Source organism: Poecilia reticulata, linkage group LG17, assembly GCF_000633615.1.
Source record: "Poecilia reticulata strain Guanapo linkage group LG17, Guppy_female_1.0+MT, whole genome shotgun sequence".
Lineage (NCBI taxonomy): Eukaryota > Metazoa > Chordata > Actinopteri > Cyprinodontiformes > Poeciliidae > Poecilia > Poecilia reticulata.
The window spans coordinates 11994385-12016442 of record NC_024347.1 but is presented as its reverse complement, the minus strand read 5'-3'; the positions used below and the strand labels follow the sequence as shown (position 1 = coordinate 12016442).

General features: G+C 39.9%; 1 protein-coding gene across 1 annotated transcript in view; it reads left to right on the top strand.

Moving 5' to 3' along the window:
- Nucleotides 1-20335, top strand: part of rab2a (RAB2A, member RAS oncogene family) — a 27675-nt gene extending 7340 nt beyond the window's left edge. Inside the window, exons 2-8 of the mRNA XM_008433661.2 lie at nucleotides 2007-2078; nucleotides 3032-3099; nucleotides 5914-5996; nucleotides 7986-8078; nucleotides 8861-8972; nucleotides 14128-14196; nucleotides 18603-20335. Coding sequence (XP_008431883.1) covers nucleotides 2007-2078; nucleotides 3032-3099; nucleotides 5914-5996; nucleotides 7986-8078; nucleotides 8861-8972; nucleotides 14128-14196; nucleotides 18603-18698 — 593 coding nt within the window. The 3' untranslated portion in view covers nucleotides 18699-20335. The remainder of the gene's footprint in view (nucleotides 1-2006; nucleotides 2079-3031; nucleotides 3100-5913; nucleotides 5997-7985; nucleotides 8079-8860; nucleotides 8973-14127; nucleotides 14197-18602) is intronic.
- The last annotated feature ends 1723 nt before the right edge of the window (nucleotides 20336-22058 follow it).

Genomic DNA, 22058 nt, shown 5'->3' with positions numbered 1-22058 from the left:
AAATTGGTTTGATGTTCCGAAACACTTAAGTGGGATAAACATGCAAAAAAACAGGAAATGAGGAAGGGGGCAAACACTTTTTCACACCACTGTACCTCCTACATGTCCAGTTGTAATAGTACTTATTTTAAGCTAAAAACCTCAGTAAAGATCCAGTATATCATTTCCAAACTGCTCCCTCCTGCCTGTCTCTATGTTCTCAGATTTTTCTTGTTTGTGTGGGTACAGTTAAAAGTATCTTCACGGTAAGCTGTGATGAGGCGTCATTACCACAGCTTGGTACCGGATGAAGGTGCTTTTATAGCAACATTACCTAGTTCCCCACTAATTGCTGCTGTGATTGTGACCACTTTCACCATTGTAGCCCGACAGGCTTTGATTGCAGTCTGCTACAGACAGTTTGCCCTTACTTTCTGCAGCATAGGCATCAAAGTTGTTGCTGCCGGGCCAGAAAGGGTGCTGGGATAGTTTGATAAGCATTGTGGATGGTGACAACATGGTAAAACGTTGCACAATTTAGAATAACGTTCTCTGTTGCCATAATTCTAGCATTACTAGGAAAGAGTGCAAATAGCCACAGACCTCCCCGTATAAGTGTGATAGAGCTGATGATGGTATGATTACTTTTACCAAAGCCTCGTCAATTAGGTCTGTCTGTTATCGTTGTCATTACCCTGTCCCTTCCTAGCAACGCCACTGCCTGGCAGCATCAATCCTTGGAAACCACAGAGGAGGTGCATCATGTTGCTTTGTCACCTTCTTGGGTGTCTCTCTTTTTCAWTCTCATTAGCACTTCATCCACACCTTTTTTTGGTATCTTTTCACTTCTGCGTTTTTTAATTTAGATAATGCTTGTTTTCCAGTAGAGCTGTGCAGTATATTGAATTGTAGTCGTGAACCCAAAACGAGTGCACGCAATATAGCATTCGTAAGGCCTTTCTCGGATGCTGATATTTTGAATATCAGGAGTTGTGTACTAAATCTCTGTATGCTAATAGTACAATTGCAGAGTTGAATTGACTTTATTATTATTTTGAGCCCATCCATGATATAAATCATGGTGTCTAAGATGTATATACCTTGGGAAAAGTGGTGGGAAAATGGTGATGCACATTGAAGTCCACCTTCTGAACTTGAATTTGGTTCACTCTCAAATTTCTCATCTGTTTTGTCTGTGTACCTGTTTTTTTCCTCCTCATTTTTGTCCTTCCACTTAATTTTCCATTATTTAAATGCTAGGCTACGACACTCTGAACAGCCAGCTTGTTCAGTAATCAGTTTATGGTCCTACCCGCGAGGGGTGTGAGTGACTGTCAGCATTAATACTGTGAACTTAATGTTTTTTGAATGGTTATATAGGTTCACATAACAATGTTTTATTAAAACTTGGGTTGAAAAGGTGAAACAAATCAACTTTTAAACTTACACACAGCATATCGGCTATCAAGATGTTGTGTGTATGGAAATGTCTTAAGAGTAACTACTTTTTAGTTGTTTGGGATGTTGTATGTCGAAGAAAATACTGTCTTCTTTGAAAGCGACTGACCAGGATCAGAATGTGTTCAAAGACCTCAGTTTGCAACTTCTGTTTAACATCTGTAACACTACAGTTTGCCATATTGAATAAATGACCTGACATGGGCATTTATTGATATTTTTTTTTTTTTTACTTGACATTCAAGTATTTAAGCAACATTCGGAGCTGAAATCATGAGTAGCAAGGTGTTAATCACTGCAGATTCATTAGTGCCCTTTCAACTAGGGGGAAAAACCAGTGGTATCAGACGTAGGAAGTAGCCAACTGGTCACTCAACATACAAACAGTTAACAGTAGCAGGGAGCTGCATAACCTCCCTGCTGAGTTCATCTGAACTTTGTTCTCCTGTTAAATATGCATGGATTTTATTTGTAAGCCTATATTTAAGTCACCCACAAACACTGATGTGCTCAGTCTTGTTGAAATGCTTTCTTTTCATGTATGTCTTTCCCCTTTTTTCCTTTGGTAGGTGTGGGAAAGTCATGTCTATTACTACAGTTCACAGACAAGCGGTTTCAGCCAGTTCACGACCTCACCATTGGTAAGAAAAGACACGCGTGTATTCATTTAAGTGTTGTGATGAAATATTAGACACTAATTGCCGACACAAACTCATGCACTTTGCCAGAAGTAACACTTTATGCTACACTAAAAAAAATGTATTTATCCTTCACACTGTGAAACTTACAAATACTCTTTAAAATGTAATATTGAATCTATTTTGTAAGAATTCTAACATTCCAAACATAATTTTGAATATTCAATTTATTTAAATTTAAATCTCCAACAACTTATTTGATTTGTACCTGTGTTATTAAGCAAACAGCCTTTAGAGAATTCCCTATTTTGAAAACATCTGTATGCATATCTATTTGAGAAATTGTCGATGAAACCTATTTCTTGTCAACTCATTGCTGATCTCAGTAATATCTGCATTAAAAAGCATGCTTCAGTGCTTCACATTGTGCGTTATGCATATCAGAAACACCACACCTTTGACATAAGCCCAGGAACCACGGCTCCTTTTTCATAAAGAGTCTGCCCCTACTATGCAAATAGATTTTCGTATGATCAGTCCTGGGCTGGGTTGGTCCCAGTATTTATTTATCATGAATTGGGTGTGGCATTAAAAGGACAACGTTTAAATAAAAGCAGTTCAAACCATTCTGAATAAAGAAATGTTACTTTATTTGACAACTTGAAGAAAAGTATTTAGATGTGTCATATAAATGTGCTTGAACAGCAAAAGTTCTGCTTCACTCAGCCAGAAAAAACACTTTTAGTCATTTGTGTCAGAATTTGTTTTTTTTCTATCTTCTCCATTTGTTCCATATGATACATGAACTCTCTTTTTAGTCTTTCTGTGTTGATCATGTATAAACCTTTTAAATAATTTATAAATGCWTGCAGTTGATTAATTAATCAGAAGGTTTTAAACAAGTCTTTATCAGAACGTGCTCAGTTCTTATTCCTCTGTTTTTTTTATCCGTTTAGGTGTGGAGTTCGGCGCAAGGATGATCACTATAGATGGCAAACAGATCAAATTGCAAATCTGGGATACGGTAAATAATCTATTGGCTGCGGTTCCATTTCCTCTTGTTGTTGCTTCTCATAAAGGCCGCTCTAAAGCAGTCTGCAGATATAATAGTAAGCTGCAAGGCTGCTTTGAAAATCTCTTAAATTAGGTCTTAAATATGATGGTAATGTCTTCCTTCAGGCTTCTATTTATAGATAAATATATATTTTATAACTTTTCAATAATAGAGAATTATATGTAGTATAGTTACTTCTAGCTGACAGTGTCTGGCTTTGATGCTATGAGTTTCTTTGTAAATAATTTTTTTGTATCTTCCTCCAGTATCATAAATAGCATAGCTAGCATTATGAAAAGCTCTGTAGTAATGTGTATTTCTATAGAATTTAGTTTAATTCTGCGATTTCCAGCAGACTGCCAACATTTCCACCTTCAGCATATCTCTTTATAGAAAGAGACTGAGTGAAACAAAGGGCCAAATGGAGAAGCTTTACTGAACTCCATTAAAATGTTTGCAATCTACTGAAGGTTTAGCTCTACCTTGAAGCCCGAATCAACTGCAGACATACCTTAAAAAATACAATTTCAATCCAATTTTAAATGGCTTCTTACATCTCTGGTCTTCATCTGACTTCAATTTAAACACCTCACTGCTTTTGAAACTGTTTAGCTTTTGGGTCCTCTTTCCACAAATGTTGCAGTGACCTGTTTGGAATTTAGTAGATTCAAGTCACCAGCTAACCTCAGTGAATTTTGCTTTAATGTTTTGGTTGAATATATAACGTATAATGCTGCTGGTTTTCGCTTCCTGTTTTGTTGTTAGTCCTGAATCTAGTTTAAAGCCACATAACTTTGGTTGGCAACTTTCGAAGATGACAAAGTCCTGAAAGTGTATTTGTTAATGTACCCTGCTAGCTAAAACCTCCAGGAAGCTAATGTGTCCAGTGGTCACACGTGCTGCTGTCATTCTGAACCTTTTTGACAGTCTATAAATTTTTTATTGATTTTTTTTCTTAATAAGTACTAGACTCAAACTGCTTTCCCCGAGATTTACAAGTTAAGAGAGAAATGAAATTCAGAATATGGTGTTAAGCCTTAGCATGCTAACACATCGTACAAGCTAAGGCTTTCAGCCACAAAATACTCTTTAATTTGATGTTTTCACAGAAGAGGAAGTAGGGTTGGGTAGTTCTGATTTAAAACACCACTGTGAATATTAATAATACTCTTTAGGATAAAGGTGAATGCTAAGGGCTGCTGTGATTTGCAGGTTTTCCGTTTTAGTTGTCACCCCCCTCGCCCATTCATGAGAAAAATGTTAACTGTGAAGGAGCTAAGGGGTTAATGTCTTCCTGACTGCTGTAAGCACCTCTTTAAAGCTTCCTGAGCTGTTCTGAGCCAAGCCATGTAGGGGCAGTGTATCATAAAAAGTACAAAAAGAAAAGTGTCTTAAAAAGAGTGCTTTTTTTTTACGTGCAGTAAAACAGTCGACCAGCAGGTGGAGTTAGAACTCCATTTAAAAACAAAATAAAAAAATCAACAGTGACAAGACCAGAGCGAAAAGGCCTCCAATGTATCTGTCCCAGCTCCTCTGGTGTCTCAGTCCTGCATGTTTGGTTCTCCCTAGACAACGACTACTGTTCACCTGGCCCATCCAGGTACGGAGCAGTGAAGGCCGAACTGAAACCAGGCCAGGCTCGCCTTCTGCAATCATACACCGTCACCAGAACGCGAACACAGAAGCCATTTGGATCATTGAGTGGGCTGCACTTGCCATATGAATAAGTGTGTGTGTGTTTCTGCACAAAAGCCTGTTGGCCAGATGGCAGACAGACACAGTGTTCTCTCTCTTACACTCTTATTTATCATTTATTCACTAATGGCATCACAGGCTGGTTGACTGCCCTCTGAATAACTTACAGACTCTTCATCAACCAGCTAGTTTGACGTTTTATTCGAAAGCCGAGCATTTTCATCGCTTTATTGCTAGCTGGTTAGGTGACCGACTCCAAATCCCCCCTCCCTCAACCTCCCTGTGTTTCTGGGAGACAAAACTAGCTGCCTGGTGCTCTGACTTGCTGAATGATTCATTGACTTGGTGTTGCTGCCTGTGTGTCTGTCTGGCTTTTCAGATGAGGTCAGAGCAGAGCAGGACTCGCAGCTGCTGGGATAGAGTGCCGTTTTGTTTTCCTCCGTGGCCCGGACGAACACAGACAACATTGTTAATGTACAACTGAACGGAGCCAAAGAATGAATAGACTTTGGAATGGGGGTGGGTGGATAGCTAATAAGAATSCTGGATAGTGACAAGAGGGATGGAAAGAGGGAGATTCATAGAAAAGATGAGGGATAGCAGGAAGACAAAGGAGAGGTGAAACAATGAGAGGGGAATAATGGAAGAGGAAGTGAAAGTACAAGGTGACTCTGAGCAGGATGGGCTGTCAAGAATGACATGATGGCTACACGTCTGATCCGAAACTCTTCAGCGCTGCAGCCTGCGCTATGTGACCTCCTTTGTTTAGCATAAATTGAGAAACTGGAAGGTTCTGCGTGCTCGTAGAGAGAAAGTAGTGACTCCGTGACGGGTGTATGGAGAGTGAAAGACAGATCTTCATTGTATCCAGTTACAGGCTCTGCTCTGTCTTCCTCAGTGCCTGAAAACCTGGAGCTGGACTTTACACCGGGACTCCCAAACGAATTTTGCTATTAAGTTAAATGTGATTAATCAGAGACTCGTTTTCAGCCCAGTCAACAAAGCAGAGCATTAGCAGATGCGGGTATTTTCGGCGTTTCGTGTTTTATTTTCTTTCTGGTTAGCGAACATGTTCGTATGTGTGTGCAGGCTGGCCAGGAGTCGTTCCGGTCCATCACCAGGTCTTACTACAGAGGAGCAGCCGGAGCACTGCTAGTCTATGACATCACAAGGTAACCCAGCCAATCGTGCACAATTAGGATGCATTCAGGAACACTGAAAAGGCTTGTTCTTCTATCTCAGCCCAATTCCTATATACTGGAAGTCAGCTTTAAATAATAGCCTTTTTTTGTGATGCATGAAAAAGGAATGAAATGCATGTTCAGATAAGCTTACACTAGCCTGCATCTCGGTAGTAAAAAAAAAAAAAAAAAAAAAAACGTGACTGCAAGCGTGGCAACACAGGCACCTTTCTTCCTTCCTGAAATCTCTTCTTTTTTTTCTTTTTTTCTTTTTCTCCTACAGCCTTCTACTTGTACTCAATTTGTTATACCATCGAGTTCTCTCCACCCTGCTGCTATTGCAAACATGTCTGAACTGGCTGCTACTGCTCAACTTTATGTTTAGTGAACATCTACAGCACCTTATCTAAATGCATAAAATGAGTCATACGACTTTCTGTTGAGCAATGTTATGATCCCGACCTCTTGTTTTTGCTGCCTCTCTATCCTGTCGGCAACGTTGGCTTTTGCCATTAGTTTGAGATAAACCCGTTTTGGACTTGAAGTGAAAAACAAATGATTAAAGGTGGATAAAAATTGTGCCTTTTTCAATTATTGAGGATATATAAATTTGATGGCTACTTGGGGTATTGAGCTATTTTATTTGAAACTCTAAATGCAAATGATGGAAATGTTTTTTCAATATAAATAAACTGAATTTTACTCCTTTTTCTGCCTTTCCTTTTCAGTATTAATGGTTCCTTTAAGAACCAACCCAGACTTTATTTCTTGGATATAATCTCTATTTAGTTTAATTAAACTTTTTTTTTTTTTTTATGTTGACCCAATTCATGACAAATGCCATCCCAAGCAATTTCACAAGGCATACGGGTATAGTTCAGGTCCGTTTTAACACAATCACTCTAAATTTAATCAACATCAATCCAAAACATATAATCAGTTTTTTTTTATAGATTCATGTAGCTAAATATCATATACAAGGTAAAAGGAGAAAATAACATATTCACTCGTTAAAACTGTGCCCCCTGGACATCCTATTTATGAAAAGGACAAGGTAAAGAATGCAGCCCTGAGGAACATTACGTGACAATCTGCAGTTCAGTCTTAACGCCACCAGAACAGGTTGGTTCTCTGAATCCGCTGGTAAATCCACATTCTTAGGAATTTTTCAAAGAATGTTTAATGTTCAAGTGTTGCTCTTTCAACTGAGATTAAACAATTTGTGGATTATTTTCCAAGAAACGCAGAAACTGGATAAAACCTCAAAAAGGAAAAAAAAAACGTCTTAAAAAGTGGTAACATGAAAAGATGTGAAGTTTTAATGTGTTGTAAAATGTTCTGTTGTAGCCTCTCTAAATGCAGCTGAAGAACATCTTGAGGTCAAAGATCATGTCAACAAAAATACATAATCTAAAAAGACCCCCTTTTCTGTTTTTTAAATTTTTTTTATTTTTACGGTTTAAAAAAAAAAAAAAGATCCTTAAAAATAATCTTTGCTGCACATCAAGCTCTTGTCTTTAATTTCCTGTTTTTTGTTTGCACCGTGCAGAACACGTAAAAGCCTTCGAATAGGAAGGAACAACTGCTGATGCATGTTCTGGTGCAATGCAATAATGGTCTAATGCAATAAACTTCCTGCATAACTGTTTGCATATGCCTGGTATCAGAAACATCGAAGCAGTAGTTTCTAAGGGGAACCCGATGTCAAATTAGACAGAAGACAGTTTAAATGTTTCTATTTAAACCATCAGACGACAAGATGAGCCTTTTCTTTCTCTTAAATGTTTCAAGCAATAAAAGAGGAAGTGATACATCACCTAACAGTTTTCAAGAGAAAGTAATATCTGTCACCTCTTAAATTAGGGTCTGCGTGAATGTGTGTGTGTGTGTATATACACAACAGCAGATTGTTGGTCTCTTATGTTTCCAGTTTCACAGTGCAGTCAGAGAAAAACCAAAAAATCTGTGCTTGCTCAACAGAAGGGACACCTTCAACCACTTGACGACCTGGTTAGAGGACGCCCGCCAACATTCCAACTCCAATATGGTCATCATGCTCATTGGCAACAAGAGGTAGAGTTATTCCTTTCTTCCACAACGAAGAGTACATGCTGGCCTACTTAAGGCTGGACCATCAGCAATGTGTGGCAGCAATCACCAACGCTTGAAAATATTCTATTGTGAAAAGGAATAGCTTCGTATTCTTTTGGTACGCTCCTCTTACAGGTGTGTCTAGACTAAAATGTGCACAGCAAGAAGGTTTAATGTCTTAAAACAAACTCTGATGTTTGGCATTCAATTGTATTTTTGCTGTATTTTTTTTCTCTCTCTATACTCAAGTATTTGTGATTTAACATTATGTGAGGTAAGGTTAAATCAAGAGAGCTGCCAGGAAAATTTTAATGTAAAGTTGTTGACTTTTCTGGAGGTTTTATGACGCTCTAAGTGGAAAATATACATTATTTTCATCATTAAACTTACATCGTTATATCAGTCAGCTAAAAGCAAAGCACACAACTGTAAGTAAGTTTGTTTTAAATCAAAATTCTGAGAGCACTTTATCAGCACCACCTCAGTGTAAAGAAATGTCCAGATAAATACAAATGCACACCACACCTTTCAGATTTTTATTTATAAAACAAACAAAAATTCTCTTTTGCCATCCACTTCACAATATGCACTGCTTTGTAAGTAAATTGCGCTCCGTGTGGTTGCAGCATGACAAAATTTTGAGAACTTCTAGGCGAATGAGTAATTTGTTCATGGTAGAAATTTTAGGGGTAAATATAGCTTTAAAAAAATTAGCTATTTTAGGATGATTTTTACCTGAATTCGTTGTTTGCTTGTTTTTGCAGCGATCTTGAGTCGAGGAGAGAGGTGAAAAAAGAGGAAGGTGAAGCTTTCGCCAGAGAACACGGCCTCATATTTATGGAGACCTCAGCCAAGACTGCCTCTAATGTAGAGGAGGTAATTACACACGCTCACTAGCAATTGATGATGGCCGCTGTAATGACTGGATTAAGGTTACCAGCTTACCTGAACCTGAGTTCGGAACGGCTTTAAACACCACCTGTCATCGTGAAATATACGCCGCTCCATACAGGTCAACGCTAATGCCAAACAGCCCTTTTCCCTGCAGACAAATAAATCTCAAGCCACACCACAATTTCACAGCCATTATCTGTTCTTTCACAGTTGTTGGTGCTGCCTGTTGACATCTGTAGCTGGAATTAGAGCTCTGTTTGTCTGCAGCACAGAGCACTTATTGAAGGATTTCTCTAAAGACTTGGAATAAATCTGTAAAAATGGCTCAGATTTTTTTTTTTTTTTTAAATTGGTCATCAAACCCTCTTGTGGTTGGTTTGGTTGGGGATGGAATTGTTGGTGAGACATTAACTACTGGGTAGTTAATGTTTTCTGAGACATCTAATTGAGTCAAATTACCCATTGCTGTAGTTTTGGCATATGCTTAACAGAATGTTTGAGACAATATTTGAAAAAAGTAGCATGGTCTCGGAGGTAGGCTGTTTTGACTGTGCCCTTTGGTTGTGCTTCTCCTAGGTAGCTATACGACCAGGTCACAGAAATAAGGCACATCTGAAATCCCTAAATGCTCCTTTAGCCATCTGGATGAAAACATCTTCTCTCCACTGAACTATAAAAACAATTTGGAGCAAATAATGGCTCGTCAAACGCATYTTAATATACATGGTTTGATTATGGATTCAGATACTTTATTTTCAGATTCCAATTTGGATATTGATGATCATTTATCCCTGTTTATGCATTAAAGCACACCACGTTACCTTATTCTTTCTCCAATTTGTATTATACTGAAAAGTACCGAAGTACGTTATTTTGACTGAATTATAGACAAAAATAGAAGTCGCTATTAGTTTTCCTGTGTTTAATAAACAGGGGGGCAGGAGGGGATCGCTATTAGTTTTCCTGTGTTTAATAAACAGGGGGGCAGGAGGGGAGATTTTGATCTTCCAACCACTGATCAATGTGAAATTGGCAGATTATATCTCTGGCTGATTGATTGGTGCATCTCTACCTCAAAATAAGTGTGATGAAAATAAGTTTTAGATGCAACGATTCGTTGCATTTAATGTTCTGTCCTTTTTAGGGTTGATCTGCCATTTGATCGTTGCACATTTAGTCGAAGTCCACGTTTTAGAGCTGCAGCAGGGTGGGTGACAGTGATGGAGCCTAACCCTGCATGGATCACATTAACGTTTTGAACTGCGGTTAGCACGCTGAATGCATGGCTCCGCCCTGCATACAGACACACCCCTGGTGTTGTTGCAGTGAATGCGAGGCCTGCTCCTCTGGGACCCCCTTCTCACTTATCCAATCACATAACTAATCCCATCCTACACAGCACAGCATGCCACCCAGAGGCACATCACACACACACACACACACACACACACACACACTCTTTCTCTGTTTTTTTTACATAGATTTTTTCCCCCCCTGTCCGTCTCCAACCTTCTCTTGACCAGTCTATATCATACAAACGCTCACACCCACAACACTGTTGAGCTGCGCTCTTCTGGAGTTAAGATTTGGGGGGAGGGGTATATATGTGTGTGTGTGTGTGTGTGTGTGTGTGTGTGTGTGTGTGTGTGTGTGTGGTATGATTAATTTGTCTCATTAGTGTCCTCTGAATCCTCCTGATGCCTCTCCTCTCCTCCCTTCCCTTCATCTCTCCTCGCTCCATCCCTCCTCATCCCTCGACGTCCATCATTTGCTCTTTACCTCTCATACTTCACCTCCCCCTTCCCACTCGTCATTGCTTTTTCTTTTTTTTTTTGCCATCCCCCCTCTCCCGTCCCCTCCCCTCCTCCGGCGCGGCTTCCGTCCTTTCCTCATTTAGGTCTTCCTGCCCTCTTTCATTCATTTCTTCCTCCTTCCTTCCTTCCCCCATCATCTCTCCTCCTATTTTCCAGCAGTATATCAACCAGTTAAAGTTCATACATATTCATAACTTCCACCCCACCTTTCCTCAGCGACATCCAGCAGCCAATCAGTGTGCAGAGTTTGTCGTCAGGGTCTGTGGGTGGACACTGGGGTTGATGGGATGGTCTTTAGAGACAGACGGAGAGATCCTGCGAGCATGCTTTCATCGTCTCATCTCCCTGCCCTCTCCTAAATCCTTCATAAAGATCCTCACGCCAACCACTGCCCACTTCCCCTCTCGCTCTTCATTTCTCTCTTCTCCTGTGCTTATTTCTTCTGTAGAGTATTTTCTTATTAGTTCTTAGTTTAACCCTCGTCTCACCTCGCCATCATTCCACGGTAGAGAGATACGAAGGAACAAGAGGTGTAGTGATGTGAGGAGGGAAGGAAGGAGCGCAGGAGGGAGCAGGACATCACAGAGTAGAGAGCACCCTTGGGCTCAGTCTATTTTTGACAGGTGCCAGAGAGGAGTTCAGAACACATTTTTCGTTTCTCAGCACAGTTTTTTTTTTTTTTTTTTTGCATGTTACATATCATATGTGCTCAGTGAAACAGTCTGCAAGCCACATAGTGTGGGATCGCAGCTGAAGTCGCTCATGTAGTTTATCCCAGTTATTGCTCTCCAGTTAAAATCCTCCAATCGTAACTCATAAGATACTTCCCCTGGAGACAGAAGCATCGATACCTGTAGTCATAGGGCAGTCGCTCTGGGATCTTTAATTCCACTTTATTGAATCAACTTTGATCCTCTGAGTTGTTTGTAACTGTGTGTGTGTGTATGTGTGTGTGTGTGTGTGGAGAAGAAAGATGGATTCTGTGCTAATCCATGCTCGATTTTTACTCCCGATCTACACTAACGTCCAACTGTATTCTCTAACAAGATCCTCCTTCCAAGAGCCTTGGAGACGCTTGAATAGCATGCGTTAAGAAATGCTATACTTTAAAACCGAATTGATGTCTTGTGCTGGTAAAATCCTAACATCCTTTTTATAAGCATAAAACAAAACAGACAAGTGTTTAAAAGGTCTCAGTCTTCTGATTAGCTGTATTCTGTCTCCTGTGAGAACACGTTTTATACAACGCAACTGTTTATTTTTGGCAGAAGCCCAGCTAGCGYTGACATATGAAAGATTTGTATCTTTTAGTAAATATCTCCAAAGCTAATCTGTTCACTGCCACATATTTGTGGGACATATAAAATAATTGCTTGACATCTCTGCATGTAAACCACACACATCTACCTACCACTGTTATGAAATTGCCTCAGCTGGCAATTATTATTAATATTAATACTGGCATTATGTAACCTCCTGCCAATGCTATTCATATTTGCTATTCATATTTTCAATGTTGTGTGCTTGAAGTGGCTATAGCTGACAGCAGTCCAACCTGCGTTTTGAATAATTCAGCTAATCATTTGACCACATGGAGGCACAGCCTTCCCCCTCAGGTTGTCATGGTTAAGTATGGAAAGTAAATTCATAGGAGGAGAGACACTGATGTCTTAGGAAAAAAGTACCATTATCCTTCCAGACGCAGTAAAAGACGATAAAACCTTTCGTCCTACTACACCCACATCCTACAAAATGGTGGCACATATAAAGCTATAGGCGTACTTTATAGACGTGACGGCATGTGTCTTCATGCTCAGAGCCTCCAAAAGACTTTCAAAGATGGTGAAGTAAAATAATTCCTTGATGATCTGCTTGGTTTTGCTGACTTTAAAGTTTGTTTTTGTTTTTAATGCAGTGTACTTGCTCAACAAGACTTTTTCTCGCGTGCCTTGTAAAAGACTTGCATCCACATTAAGGACAAATTAGCCTATTTCAATAATGGGAACTAATTGGAGTCCATTAAACCAACTAGATGTAATTGCAGCAGTTGTTGGTGTTTTTATGACTCCAGATTAATTTGCCTCCTTTGCTAATTCTTCTGTTTCCATGTATTTAAACCTTTTCAGATGTTTTTTTTTATTTATTTATTTATTTTCTAGATTTGTGATTCTTAATAGTAATTTTTTTACTGGACTTGTGATTATGATACAAGATTGATTATGACCCCTGTTCAAACCAAAAACCTCAGAGTGACACCCCACTTGTAGATGACACTTAACGGATTCATAAAACTAAATTTTCTTTTTTACGGCGGGCTATCAACCAATTACAGAAGGTTAGTTTAAAATTTTAATTGTATAACTGAGTGCAGCACATCTCCAAGGGGAACACAGATTGAGGCAGGATCAGTAGAAAATGTCCGGTGACTGGGGCTGTTTACCTGGAACAACTTTGGTGCGAATTGACCAGAGCTACCAGGCTACAAAACAGCGGAAGTGCAAAATGACCAGCATCTGTTTCTACTTACCTTTGGTCTTCTTACTAAGCTAGCACCATTTGTTGCTTCACTGCATACTAAGCATGATTGTTTTATCTTTTTTCTTAATAGTTTCTAGAAAAGTTATGGCCTTTATTAAAAAAATCACATTTTTCCCATTTGAGCTTCTTACGACTATATTTTACTGGATTTTAGAAGGATGCAGGTATTTCTGTTTTCTGTTTTTTTGTTTTTTAATCCAAAAGGTTTTCCCACCCTTCTCGTTTTTGAAGTTACTATCTGGGAAAAACAATGCCAGTCATATTGTGGCCTTACGAAAAGTTTTCTGTAATCTGATGAGTGCAAATGAAAAGGCTCATAGCGCGCGCGCACACACACACACATACACACACACACACACACACACACATCAATAACACATGCATGTGCTCTCACAACACCGGTTGAGGTTTATTATTGTCTGCAGGGTGTGTTTTTCCACATGCATAGCTCGTGAATGTTCAGCAGTTAACCAGGAAGTCTGCATTACTTTACGGACAGTTGCCACACCCGGATGAAATGTTCAGCAAAGCAGTTTACACATTCCGTTGTAAAAGGGTGGCTTTACTGTAAAGATAATAAAAAACAAAAACCTGGCAGAAACCAGAAGTCAAGAATGGTGAAATKAAYACCCGCTTGCTAGCTACTGAAACGCCCAGCAAATAATTTTGTAAGGCAACCCTGTTTAAAAAGAAAATTCCCAAAGAGCTGTGCGGGCTTATTTCTGCGCGCAAATATGAATCAAATCTCTCCGCTTCATCTGTCTCTCTTCCTGTCTCCGTCTCAGGCTTTCATCAACACAGCCAAGGAGATCTATGAGAAGATCCAGGAGGGCGTGTTTGATATCAACAACGAGGTAAAGCACACTAAAACCCCTCTGTTTTTCTTTTTTTTTTTTTAAGCTTCTGGGTTCTTGTCCTCTTTTTTTTCAGGGCCTTTCTTCCTCTCTTTTCCAGTCTTTGTTCTGTTCCCTTTTTCTCTTGAGCGTGGATTTCCAGCTGTGTGTGTGGTTTGCCACGCTCCCTCTAGCCTCAAAAAAAAAAAAAAGAGGTGGAAAGGGGGGGGGGAAGAAAACCCTCTCCTTCCTTTGACTCCAGCCAAGCAAAACTCCCTGTGTTCCTCCTTTCCTCTGCTCTATTTTCCACTTCCACTCTTCACTCCTTAGTCTCTCTCTTTCTCTTCCTCTCTCTCTCTCTTTTTCGCTCTCTTGGCATATTGCCAGCTCATAAATTCCTCACGTCCCACAAGGTCTCGGTCATTCAGCAAGAAAACAAACACTCACTCAGCCAGTCAGCCTGTAAGCTGCCTGTCAGCCCAGTCACTGTCAGCCAAATTTCTATCTATGGAACAGCAAAGGAAGCAGAAAAGTTTAGTTGTGCAGCCAGTCATTGAGCTGAAATGTTAATCCGATTACTTCCACATGAAGATGGTCGGACCGAGAGCGAACTGCGAGTTGGACAAATTAAGGGTGTGCAATATATGTCCGACTTGCATCTGCTTACAGCCAATAATTAATGCCCCACTATGGAACGAAAGTGCTGACGACAGCAGGACCCCTTGATCAGAAAGGAGGTCATATAGACAATCCACTCTCACCTCAGCTGAAAGCGCAGTTCTTTTTTTTTTTTTAATTCGCCTTTTGACTGTGAGAAAGCAGTTGTTCAGGAACATATATATATATTTATATCTGCTGTGCTTTGGTGGTAAGCCTAAACTCCCCACTTCTTCATTCTTTCCATTCTTTCAGCCTTAGCKTGTTATCGTTGTGTGTTACCCGTTGTTGTTTTCGGTTTTCAGGCATTAAAGATGTCTGCTTACAGCCTTTTGTAGATGTCGCCGTTAAAAGCAGAACATCTGCGGCTGTTTCTAAAACAGAACTTCCTAAAAGCGCTAATGTAYAGACCCGGCCTTTTCCCCTTGTGGTGCATCACTGTAAAGCATTGTTGCATGCTGCCTGTACGGTCTCTGCTTTTGCACACCCCTTCAGCAAAGAGTGGACGAATGACTCRCATCGTGCCACTTCTTTCGTCGCTGTTACCTTAAATCTTTTCTGATTGTTGTCAGGTGTTTATAAAGAAGGAAAGAATTCACCGCCACGCTCCCCTTCAGTCCTTTTTGAATCACTGCATGATTTATTAAAATTTTCACATAAGTGGTTACACTCTCGGTTTGCTAATTAGTCATCGAGATGGCAATCTCTGCAACCTGTTAAGTACACAGTATAGTTTCTGCCCCTATGTTCTCTGGTTACATAAATTATGATGGCGCTCGTGCACATATGGACCCAGAACGTAAATACAGAATTTACTTAATCGTAGAGAGAGAACTTAAAACCCGGTTCCTATGTCTGAAAAATGAAGGAATCATTTCCCATGTCTGCATAATTTTGTGTAAGAAAAATAAGATRTGAGTCATAAATAGTMATTTAAAAATGGAGAGAAGGCTCCCCTCACTGCTCTTTTGATTTCTGGTCGACTTTATATCTGAGTTTAAACTTTACCTAGGGTTCTTATAGTGAGGATGATTAAGGGCCACTTAAATGCCAAACAATGCTCTGAAAGAGCCTTTTTTTTTCTTGTTTAATTTTTACTAAAGGAATTGCCAGTATAGAAATTTAGCTGCTGAAAATTGTCTGAAATATATTAATTTTTCCATTACTCGTGCTGAATTAATTAAATCTAATATCTCTTTCTAAATGCAAAAAGTTAAATAACATATTTTGCATTATAATCTCCATCGTCACGGCCACTGATCGGTTTCCAACTACTTCTGGAACACGTCCATTAACACATCTTTTATCTGCTCTAGAGCTCCACCACCTGCTGTCATGCTGAGTCTTTACAATCACATTATTTATGTTACGACAGCGTCATCTGCATAGACTTGACACTGAGCGTCTTTATAGCTTTTAGGCAGATCGTTGATATTACAAACGCAACATCAGTGGCCCCAAATCGGAACCTTGTGGTACACCCATTTTTACAGCTTTGAAACCTACTGTCTGTAGGCCTTCCAGTCTGCAACAGCTAACACGTGCTAGCTATCGTTGGTAATAAATAGACCCGTGTGAATCCATTGACTGCTTCCACATGTGTTTCGGACCGTATTCGGCCCCCTCAGCCAGCGAACGCAGGTGTTGGGCAGAGAGTGCTGGGCGAGCCGSTCGGCGTTTTCATTATTAGTAACAGTCAGACGGAGGCCRGCCGGCCGGCCAAACCACATCAGCTGACTGAGCTTCGAGAGAGAGAAAGGGAAGCCCCACCAGAAATGTTGGCAGCCGCTACGAGAAAACACACACATGGCCTTAGCTCAATAAATGTGATTTAAAGGCATACAGTGTTTCCCAGAGGCACCACTGCTACCGAGTGTAGGAGGAGAGTTGCACTGGGAGGGAGAGATAAATATATACAGACGGAGAGAGCGACCGAGCGAGGCTACAGCCACACAGGGGGGAGAGAGAAAGAAAGGAAAAGAGAGAGAGAGCTGATGAAACGCAGAGGGAAAGTGAGCACTACAGCTCAGAGAGATGAAAGTGTCTCCCTACCACCCACCTGCCTGCCTCCTTCTCAGTTACTCCTCTTTTATTTGTGCTGTTCTTTTTTATCCTGTTGTCCTTGAGTGCTGCTGCTGGTGTTTCCTCTGCCTTTGTGCAGCGCAGCAGCACCTGTTGCTCCCTCTATGATGTGATCTAATAGAAAGCCCCGCAGGCCCTGTGCGCCGTTAATCTCACCTTGAAAGCCATATGAAGCGGTTATTCAAACGTCTTTCGATTGTAGTCGGTGAATGTGATTGCACGTTTATGTCTGTGCTTTCAATTAACGTATTCCCTCGTCATGGTTAACGCTTTGTGAGATTGCTTTTTTTTTTTTCTTTTTTTTTTTTTTTCTAAGTTGCCAGTGAAGAGTAAATGCAATGGGAGCTTTTACATAATAAGCTCAGCCTCTGCCCAAATAAGACTAAACTTTATTTGAAATCTAGTGTTTCTGGAACTATTTAGCTTAACTCTGTGTGCCTTGTAAGACTTAGTTAATTTAGTAATTGATTCTGGCAGTTAATTGATTAATTGGACAAAAAAAATGGCACGTTTTACAAATTTTTCAATTAACAACTTGCATTAGAAGATGCAAATAAACTGTTCAATTCAGTTTCTAATGAAAAGAAATTGCATTTTATTGCTTAAACTGCTGTACAATGTAAATTCCTTTACTAGCGAGCTAAAACTACACCACTTGAGGASTTTTGGCTAAAACATATTTGCAGACAAAAGTGCCAAATGTATGTTTTTATATGTATATATTTTCTACAGTTTTAGCTTGATTACTAATTTCTTTTTTCCACCAAATTACCTTTTTAATGTGTATCCTCCAGTTAATGATGAATCTACTAAATTAGTTGACGATTATTTCAATAATTGATTAATCACAATTAATCCAATTAATTATTTGAGCCCTAATGTGCTGTAAGGTTGTGTTTATTAGTAAATAAATGTTAGTGACTGAATCTGATTCTGTACCGTTTTCAAGAAGCTTGAATCCCATCAACCATAGATTATCACACATCAGTGAATTGGTGAGAAAAGGTGGAATTTGATGTGTGCTTGACATAAAAGTTGACAATCTTCCTTTTCACCCAAGTTTAAGACAAACTGCAGCTAATGGAAACTTGTCCAGATTATTTGACACTGAGAGTTTGTCCAGTCACATAAACTGCTACATTTTTAGTTATTGGTTTCACATCCTGTATTGTTTAAAAAATAAATAAATACCCGCACTATGTTATTATCGAATCGCTACTTGTGTTTTTTTTTTAAATTATTATTATTATTTTCGAGATTTGACTAAAAGTAATTTGCATAAAGAAAGGTAATACAGCTGCCGGTGGGAAATGTTATGCAGGGATCCTTTCCTTCAGCTGGGAAAAGGGAATCTGGTCAAAGTTAATGGGAACATGAACATGGAGCTGAATACAGAACAGCGCTGRAAGAAAACATGTTGGAGGCTGCAGAAGTCTTGAGCTCCGGTGGGAGGTTCAACCTTCAGCGGGAAACAGCTTAATAAGCTTACATGAAAGTTTTAAAGCATATTTTTTTTCCGTCAAATTACTTATTTTTCTTTTCTTTTTTTTCATCAAAGTTTGAGCTCAAATCAGATTAAGAAAATGTCCTCTATGTCACAAATATTTCTTACTTCCTTATTTTATCAAGGAACTGTCTGTACATGTTTTAATTTTTATTTTCCCCTGTGTTTCTCTCTCTCCACACAGGCTAATGGTATTAAGATTGGACCCCAGCATCCCACCACCAACTCCACACTGTCCAGTAGCCAGGGAGGCCAACATGCCGGAGGCGGCTGCTGCTGAAGTCCCACAACACACCGCCTCCTCCAGCCCTAGCCCTTYTTCCTCCTCCTTCTCCWYCTTTTCCTCCTCCTCACCCTCTCCAACCCTCCRTCGCGTTTCTACAGAACTGTCCAGGCCCACTAACAGTTTAACTTCTCTCTSTCTACCGCTTCATCCATCCATCCATCTGTGCATCCTGAGTGTCTTAAGCATCCTTGTATGAGGACAGAGTCAGCTTCACCTGCAGATTTACACATTCATTTCAGATGTTTTGTGCTTTTTTTTGGTCGGATACAAAGAATTTTAGGCATTCGAGTAAAAACACGAACCTATGGCAGAGATTTAATTCACAAGTTTCCTCTCGATTCACGTGGATGTTGGTATATTGCAGGAACTGAAACTGACAAAGAGCTGCCATTGGCTGCTTTGAGCTGACTTTGTTAGAACTGAGCAGTCAGAAAAAAGAAAAGGAAAAAAAAATAAAACAGGCACCATGTTGTGTCTATACACACAACCTTACGCATTTTTAAAAGCAAGACATGATGGCAGGACATGTTTCTGCATGCTGAGTCAGATTTCATGCTGCGCCTGTGAGTATAGGGACAGCACAAATATTCCAGGATGTTGGTTTGTGATGTGTGGGAGGTGTTTGAGTCGCTCTGTATTATTTGTATAAAAAAAAGAGAAAAAGAAAGATGCAAATCATGTCATTTTTGTCCATGCTTTCCCCTCATTATCTTTGTCATGTTACTTTGTAGACCTGCGGTCTTTGTGTCCTCTYTGTCAGCTCACACATGTTTTTTTTTGTTTTGTTTTGTTTTTTTGTATTTCATAAACACTACAAAACAAAAACTTTTGGATAAAGTGTTTTGAAACGCCTGGGTAGAGAATAAAAGACCAAACTGTTGAGTGTGAACATCGATCCTTTTGGAACAGCAGAAAAGTCGAGCGGGAAAGTTTAAAAAAGAAAAACGTTAAGGGTTGTCGAGCGATGGCTCRAGACAAAAAAGAAAAACGAATGGGGGGAAAAAGAAATTGACTTTTTTTTTTTATATATGTATTTATCGGGCGCATTTCTGTGTATATATGGCTCTTTAGGTTTCCGTAGCCGTGTTGGCTGTTTCAGATGAAGCGTGGCATGTTGTGGTCTAGTTAAAAGTCTTAGCCAGGATCGTAGAAAGAYGCTGCTCAGGACCGTCAAAGCGGCTTTTTACCATTTCGAACTGTTCTCATTTAAACCCGAAGGAGCTCGGCCGCCCTGGTACATTGGGGTTGGAAGTGCCCTTTCTTTTTAAATGACAAGAATGAATGATAACAGGCTGTTAACAGGACCGAGCAAAGGTATTCCGAGTCCCTCATGGGGGGACTTTGACTCGGGTCTGAAAATGTCAAGAGCATCTCCCTTATAAGCGAGCTAAGATCTCCACCCTGAATTAGCTGCCAGATGTGTAGCGTGTGCTGTTTAGAGCTTGATCGATCACTGCTGCAATGTTCTCTTTTTGTTTTGTTTTATTTTCCTGCTTCAAAATCAAAAATGTAATCAGCCCCGTTTTCTGCTTCTACAGCCAYTCATTGTCGCTCCATTCCCCCTTTTTCACATTCTCGCACTTTTTTTTTTTCTTTCACAGACTGTGCAGTACCTACTTTGAATGCCAAAATATTGTGTTTACCTGTGTTTTATCAATATTAAAGTGGGCTGGTGCAAGACATCTCCTCTGCCCCTCTGTAGTCTGACCTGAAAACAACTGTCTGCCTTAACTTCGACACCCCCTCGATTTCCCCCCCGAGAGACCTGGACAGCTGCGAAAATGAGCGACCCTTTATCTGCAGTTAGGCATTTCACCACTAATGAGTTAGCTGGCGCTGCGTTGCACACGCGTAGACGCACACGTTGGGAGATTKATCTAGAAAGAGGCCTGTTTTAAAAAATGTTTTTTCTTTTTGTGTATGAATTGGGGCATTTGAAACAAATCTTTCCTTTCTTATCCCCTCTAAGCGCGCACACATGTACACAGGCTGCATACAGTATATGTATGCATGCATAGATGAAGTATACATATTTTCCTGTCTATCTAAACAAGCTGTGTAGTTTTTTTTGTTTTGTTTTGTTTTTCGTCTTTTCTCTCCAAGCTAACCGTGTAACTTTTTGGGTTTGACATCAGTGCGAGTGAGTCCGTTTTCCTTGGCAGTGTGCTCCTCTMTAATATTAGTTTATTTTTGAAATTCCTTGGTATATTCAAATGGTTATTAATCTTCTTCTGACGCTAATTATCCTTTGTAAACCGACATGTAGTGTGCGCGCGTGAGTGTACGTGTGAACCCACAGTGGTTACAGGAGGAGGATCAAGCCAAACCTGATGTATCTATCTACCCACCTACTTATCTATCTATGGATTGATCTATCTTATGTATGTGGTCCTCCTCTCTCTCTCTCTTCCTCTTCATCTATCTCTCTCTCTCGCTCTCTCTCTCTCTCTTGGTCTTACCTCTTCTTCCTCCTTCCCCTCAAAGTTATTTGCTGTGTTTGTTCTTTGGAAAAAATAAAACCTAAAAAAAAGGAAAAATGAAAATGCTATCACAATAAACTATAATAAAACATTCTAAACTCTAAACATGTCATTTTGATGGTTTTGTGGATACAATTTTTGCTTTTTTAAAATAAAAGCCTTTAGTTGTATTTTCTGAATTCCCCTCCCCTCTATCCATTAAGCTGCAAGCTTTCCACATGGTTTCTGACTGATTTAGTCATTAAAATGTGGAGGAAATGACTTGTGCACTCTCGGAAATGTGCTGTTTGACCTTCAGCCATCATGGAGGATGTATTCCCCCGATGAGGGTCGGTCAGACTGAGAGACTGCTTAATGAATGAAACATTTTCAGACATGTATGTTGCCCGGAAATGCTTGCTCGATCTGTGAGAATGCCCTTTTGTTTGCGACGCGTTTACAGCGTCGCCAGTTCAGTTCAGGTTTAGCTTGAACCTTCATGACTCGCGCAGATCTGGTCAGACTTTTACACCAATCGTGGGGATGAATACCTTTAATATAGGGTTTTTATCGATTATTTTGACTGGTTCTCGGGWGGGGCGATTATACAACATATCGGTTGAGAGATTTCCAAAGCAAAACATTGGTTCCACATGTTTTGAATTGATTGTGGAGTATCTAATCAATCAGGRTTGTAATAACAACCCACTCAAATACAAGCCTACTTCCCATTAACATTTAGTTGCATGTCACCTAGCAAGCAGCTACTGAACCGCATTTGACATAATTCTGGCTGCATATTTACAAACCAAGAGCCACAAAGGTTCAATCCAGTCAAAAACAGAAATACGCTGGAACACAATGTCACAGTCCGTCCTGGAGCAACATCAGCATG